The sequence below is a fragment of the Saccostrea cucullata genome, unplaced genomic scaffold (genome assembly GCF_032062105.1).
Source record: "Saccostrea cucullata isolate Sc308-1 unplaced genomic scaffold, CSIRO_AGI_Scuc_v1 ctg2266, whole genome shotgun sequence".
Lineage (NCBI taxonomy): Eukaryota > Metazoa > Mollusca > Bivalvia > Ostreida > Ostreidae > Saccostrea > Saccostrea cuccullata.
This window is the reverse complement of record NW_026926595.1, coordinates 1-7181: the sequence shown is the minus strand read 5'-3', so window position 1 is coordinate 7181 and position 7181 is coordinate 1. Positions and strand designations below refer to the sequence as shown.

Genomic DNA, 7181 nt, shown 5'->3' with positions numbered 1-7181 from the left:
CGTCAGCTGATGGCAAACTGGCCTTAGGACAAAATTCGAAGTTTGCTTGAATTTTAGTTGTTAGCATTATCAACGCGTTGGATTTAAACTTTAGGAAAAAATGTATAGCGAAAAATATCATATTTGAACCAAATGCTACACGCAAACCGTTAGGCATATCCAATTTATGTGTTAAATTCAAGCCTGAATAGAGGAGGGGTAAAATGGCCTTGAACACATTGTGTATTTATATATAGAGGGGGTAGAATTTTTCGATATATGGCTTGTTTAGCGACTTATTGATAAAAATTTAGGTGCCTGTGTTGGAACGCAGTCAGTGCGCGATATATTTTGATCGCAGTTTTTGTTGCAAAACAATGATTCGCTTTTTCTATTGTGACGTAAAATTCTGTCAGATTACATAAGGGGGGTGCTTGGAACAGCTCATTTTATACAGGTGACATCATTTTGTAGACATGTACGTGTTTTTCTTAAGTTTTTAAAAAATATTTAAATATTTTTGCAGATGGCTTATTTACTTACTTAATATATATCATATAAGTAGTATCGTTTATTACAATGTTAAGAATGTATGTTGTTTGATATTATTTATCGTAATCATAAGTATTAATAAACGGTGGTTTTATATGATAAAAGTTGGAAACCGGATTTTGTCTGTCTCTGCATGTATTTTATACAGGTTGGGAAATCAGAGCCACTCCCCCACACATGTGAGCTGCTTTAGTGTGGAAAGGCCCTCAGATATTGATGATGTATTCCACTTGGTATGTCTTCTACTTGCATGACCAAAGCTCTCGAGTTTGGTCGACCCAATGTCATTCAGGAATCTGCGATCCTCAAACTTTAGTGGTGGAGGAAGAGAAGGGTTTATATTAGGCTGGAGTCCATAATCAGGATGACCCAGTTATGGTAATGATAGCATTACGTGATAGAATCACTGACATATTTTCAGATGGATGGATCTTATTTGTCATTTATCAGTTACAATTTATTTTAATAGTGATGAGTTTCATATATTTAATATATTTTCCAGAATAGTATTTTCTCCTTCATTTTTCCTTTAATATATATATATAAGTTGCCGCTTGCTGCAAAAATTGTTCATACATCTTATTTAAGTAAATATGATATGCTTGTTTTAAAAAAAAAAGTACTGAAACCAAATTAATATTTTCTTCTTCTTTGTAAATTCTGATTCCCCAAAATATTATCAATTCTGTATTTAAAAGTAACAGCATGTAAAGATTGCTAATTTATTTCTTCTTTTTCTTTAATCATAATTCAATATAGTTGATGTTGATAAAAAAGGCTGCAACTAATTTTTTGGTTTTTTGCACACAAAATGAAACTTATGTCCACAAGGATAATCATGCCATCCTTTGTGTCCAGTAACGAGAGCAACACAATGCTCTGTGTTCCCTTTGCCAGGCTGTCCTTTATCCCAGTGGCTGTAGGCTTCCTGAACACTTTTTCCGTTAGAAATATAAACGAAATTATCGTTCTGAAGCAGATCCGTGACGCCTATCCAAATGGTTTGAATGCCTGAAATAAAAAAAAGCTTGTTTTAAAAAACTACAGAAACCAAATTTATCTTCTCTTCTTCTTTGTAAATTCCGATTTCCCAAAATATTATCAATTCTGTATTCAAACGTAACAGCATGTAAAGATCTAATGCTACTTCATTTTTCATACCAATTATTACATGATTCTTTCTTCCTTAGGCTATTAAATTAAAAACTTTATTTTAAAACAGCTTCCGATGCTTAATTACTAATTGATTGATTGTATATGGTTTTACATCCCTCTCGAGAATTTTTTTTACACATATAGTTAGAAATATAAACCCCACCACAGATTGCCGGTTTTTAATGCCTGAGCACAAAGGCAAATTTTGTCCTGATTGTACATACAGCACTCAGGACCAAACTTTATTTTAGCAGGGAGCTATATTACTGATTGATTGATTGTATATTGTTTATCATCTCTCTCGAGCATATATAGAGACCCACCACTTGCCGGTGGACAGCTGGTCCTATACCTCGGACCATTGAGCAGGGAGGTCTCATCCGAAGTCCTACAGTGGGATTCGAACCTGCGACATACGAATTGACTCTTTACTCCGCGAGTCTAGAGCAGACACTCTAACCCGTGTGCCACGCGGGGACCCAATGATAAATTAAGACTAGATGTGATTTTTTTTACAGTAGAACAAAGACAAGAGCATAACTCAGTTAATCAATCGCACTTTTATAGATAGCCTGAATTACATCTGGAGGCTACGAGGTATTTCAGTGACAGACGCTTGGAATTTAACTGGAGAGGGCAATTTATTGCAGCAGCCAGAAAAATATGTGGTGACCACCAGATATGATTTAAAAATATCATCCACAGGCTTCTTACATACATGTACATGTTGTAACGTTACAAGTTATACTATAAAATAAAATTGTGTAAATACCTCTAACCACACTTTGAAGAAGCACCCATCTTTCCTCTGCAATTGTATTTGGTTCAACTAGAACTGAACTAACTCCATAGCAACTGGGCTGTAAAGGTAATTTAAATTTCAACAAATGTGAACTAATAATACAAGTCTTTTGTAACATGAATTTGATCAAGTTCTTACTCTGACTTTTTAACATTTCATAAAATCTGCAATTAGCAACGGAACATGATTGTAACAAAATCGAAATCTAAGTGATTTTGCAAAAGACACATTAGCAACGTTTTATCCCAAAATTTCTTGTCTTGATAAATGCTCTTGATTATTTCTCATTAGTTAATTCCTTACGAGGCATTTTCGCTATAACTCCACATCATGCGATTTCAAAATTTTTATTTAGCAGTATGATACATCTACAAAACATGTACACTGAGATTGAATCTCATATTTAAAACATTACATATAAACCACCTTTCAAAGCTTATGTGCAAGATTTTAATGAGATTGCAATTCACTGCTAGAGTAGGAAAATATACATTCATGAAATGTCACGTAATCTGTATCCTGAAGTAAACAATAAGGTATCAACAAGTGTAATTTTCATTCAGATTCTATAGAGCTGAGAAAGAAAACATGTTCAAAAGATAAGTGATGATTTTAATTACATTCTGATTTCTGAACCAGTTTCTAAACATATTTTAAAAATCCAAACACGTAAACATTTGAAATGGGAAAATTCTTTTTCTTCTCAAAAGGACTATATAAAAAAAACTATTCCTGGTATCTTGCAGAAATGCCTGGTAAGGTACCTCAATTTTTTTTCAACCAATTACTAGCAGCCGTTCAGTTCCCTAATTGACGATCAACACGAGTTCCAAACAAGGCACATAGGAATACATACATAAAGTATAAAAGGAAACTCGGAACTAAATTTCAATCAGTTACTAGCAGCCGTTCAGTTCTTAATTGACTTGGGTCTTCAGAGCAAGTGTATGTGGAGGAGGCGCTTACTTTCCTCCCACTTCAAATAAACAGAAAAATTGTAATTAATGTTAATATATTTATAGAATTAATACAAGAACTCACAACTGCATCATTGAAGGTTCCTATTGCCTTCGAAAAGTAGTAACATTGGTCACCATATGGAACCCATCCAGCCTCACAAACTGCAAATAGTACGTAATATAGTGAAGTGAATGATAAAAAGCTTAAACTGCTTCAACACAATACATATTATGACAAGAGAGTTATTATATATTGCAAACAACAAAGTATTATGCATAAAATTATGGAATCTATAGGTAATGAATATTTTTTGCACCAGCAAAATATCAACATTGACCGAGGCGAAGATAACCAGATTACAATTATAACGTCATTGTTTTCTTTTTGCTTTGTTTTTAAACAACATTAAATATTAAAAACATTCTCCTGCAGTGGACTTGCTTAACAATTTAGAACTGGCGTCGGCTTTTGCAACCTATGTTTTGAACATTCTTTGAGATTTGATGATGACTTAACCATACTGCCGCATGTGCGCTGACACTCCGGTGATTACAGTAAAAACTAGAGGTACTCTGAGCAATGAGCTCACTAAATGATACCCCCCGCCTCCCATATGGTTATAACTGATGACAAAGTCCATGATTTACCATGGCCGGGAAACCCAAAATATGTGTCAGATCAAAAAGTAAAATAGGAGGTGCACAATGGCAATATGTAATAAAGATTTTGTGAAAGTTTCATTAAATTACACTCAGTGGTATGAGGAGTTGCGGATTAGAGATAGGTACCCTAAAGCGTAAAAGACGGACGGACGGACGGAATTAACGATTACTATATACCCTCCCGCTTTTCAAGCGGGGGGTATAATAATGTTAAAACGCAAATATCAGTAAAAGAAATTAATAGGTTAAAAAAGCTTACCTTGTTTAGAGTTTGTGAGGGTTCACAAGCCGAATACTATACCTATCGAGAATAGCAATTTTGTTTGCATAGTGACCAAAACGTGCTGTTTGAATGTATGCAGTAATATCTGATTTGAGAAAATGGTGGGTGAATGTATTGCTTTTAAAAGTAAATGTTACTCATATTTTTTTCGAAAAATGTCATAAATAGTATCCTAACAAGAGCTGTTTATACAGTCTAACAATACTACTCTTTATGCAATACAAACACATCCTTTAAAAACAAGTACTATGGTACATTTATGTCACCAATGTGGACAGGAAAACTGCCTGATAGTTTAATCGTTACTTTTTCCCTATATTAATTCAACACATTTTCTAGACCCTAGAAAAATAATGCTGAATTAAAAATAACAAAGCGAAATACACAGCACTTACTTAAAAGTTAAATTTTCCGCTTTCGTGCATTACCCGTCATGGTAAATTGGTGGACAAATCTTTATAGTTAAAACGATACATGTATTAAGGCACACTTGAATTGCTCAATCAATGTATATTTTCTTCTGATAGACAGATAAGCAAGTCCTTTTTTACTGAGTGATTAATGGTTGACAATAATGATATTCTTTTTTATCAAGTTGAGTGTAATGCCATAATTACAAGTAAAATCTTTGAAAAAAAAGTACATGTAAAATGATTTTTTTTTGTCTGAAAATAACATAGCGATACATTAGAAAGTAAAGTGTTTAAACCAAAAAGTACTGTAACATCTGCTTTGTCAGTGTTATGTTAACTGTGAGAAATGTTTCTGAAGTAATGCAGCAATTAAATGTCACTATTCCACTATATTTTCAGTTTTTGATGTATGTATACACTACACAGCACAAAGAAATATTGGCAATTTTCAATAAGAAAATACAGTTTGTCAGTATGTCGATTGTTTTGCGTGCTTTAACATATTGGACACGTATAAATTTGCTATTTACAACATATGGAGAACGAATAGATTTTCTCCTCATGCATACGTTTTTGATTAAATTCTGCTTCATATAAATTCAAAAATAAGTCCGCTTATAACAGGGCACAACTGATACCCATGGGAATTCCAATAGATTGCTGATCTACTTATAACGATGTGCCATTGTATTCATGAGAATTCCTTCCAAGAGATTTCTGGAAGGCCTGGTCTACAAAAATCCATGCATATTGTCTATCAAAAACTCAAGCATTTCTATATGAACATCAGAGTACTTGTGTGTACAATCATACTATTTTTTTTAACAAAACATTCTGTACATGAGCAGTGACGATGTTCGTAAAAAAAAAACAGGTGTAAGTGATGTTGAAAAGTTGTTATCATTGATAATTTGATATTAATGAAATTGAATGATTTCAAATTTCCAAAAGGTTCCTTGGAGTTTTTCATTATCCACGTCTGATTTACACCTCTTCTCAAATATATTGTTGCACAGTTCTTCCTTCTCCTTCACTGCTATCAATATTTTAGTGAGAAGTAAAGAAACTTGTCAGAACATAAACTGGAACCTGTAATGAACTTTGTTTGTAAGGATTTCTAATGGAATCTCGGAATCCAATATAGGCATAATAATTTAAATTCATTTAGATCTGTACATATCATTTATTTCCTTAAGTATGATTGCAATATTAGCACATTTATATATAGTTGCATTTTCAAAATATTCAAAACTGAAAAAAAAACTAAATAATACCACATTTGAGTTCCAATCAAGTACCATGCGAGATAATCATGGCGAGTTATGAGGGGAGGGGGCTACGGGGTTGTAACCTACTCTTGAAATGTGCTAGCCTATACAAAATCCCCTTCTGGTCATGAACGTCTTTCCTATTTACAAAAAAAAATTTTGCTTTTAAATTTCGCATCACAAACAGGAAAGGATTTCTTGGGTAAAATTAGTTTTCTTCTTTCATCGAAAATTTTCCTTATATAGACACTGTTTAATGCATGTAAACTATACATGAACATGCATCTATAATGATCAAGCAAGGAGAGTATCCTCCAAGTTTTCTAACACAATCGTAAGACGCTATTGGTATCATGACCTCGAGATCAAGATCTTTTGGTCTTGTCTGTCTTTCTGTTCTACAGTCACTCGGCCACTAAATTTTACTTTACTTCAACTCTTTACAACTTAATGAACTGTTATGCAACATACACTTAATGTTCACGTCATAGAAATAGAATTTTTCAATTTTACCTTTAAGCATGGTACACGTTTTTCTAAAGTTTAGCGTAAATGATATTATGACGTTATATCTTAAAACAAAAATAACTTTTCTTATTTATGAGATTATAATGGAGGTATGGCAAGGTTATGACAACAAAAACACAATTAAAATTTTGCAATGTTCAAATTTAGCGATCTCAACACAGTTGCTAATATTGCCAAAATTAAATCCTCGCTACAAAGTCTGTTTATATTGTATTTTGACATCTTCAAAACGAAACCATGCTTTGTCAATTGCTTCATAGGTTATCATTTTGGCGTATGGCATGGTGTTAGCGATATTCAACGTGAAAGAGACTTCGTGTCTATTTCGAGCGCAAGAAGAATTTATTATAGTAACTGGATGAAAAATGAACCTAACAACTATGGAGGAAACGAGCATTGTACAATGTACTGGGTGAGTCGTAGAGGCTGGAACGACAATCCTTGTACACCGAAAATAAATTACGTTTGTAAGAAATGAAAGGAAACTATATTCTGAAATATTGTTTTATTTTCATTGTTCCTTTTTCTAAAACTAGTTCTACAGCCATACTGTATTTGATCGTTTGTTCTTTTCAGGTA

The 7181-nt window shown here is 33.2% G+C and overlaps 1 protein-coding gene across 1 annotated transcript; it reads right to left on the bottom strand.

Moving 5' to 3' along the window:
- Window positions 1–1239: 1239 nt before the first annotated feature.
- LOC134272181 (collectin-12-like) lies at window positions 1240–4388 on the bottom strand (the record flags this gene model as incomplete). The annotated part of the gene is made up of 4 exons (XM_062754432.1): window positions 1240–1542; window positions 2459–2546; window positions 3530–3609; window positions 4370–4388. Coding segments are annotated over 4 exons (414 nt in total), but the record flags the coding sequence as incomplete, so codon positions are not given.
- Between the last annotated feature and the right edge of the window lie 2793 nt (window positions 4389–7181).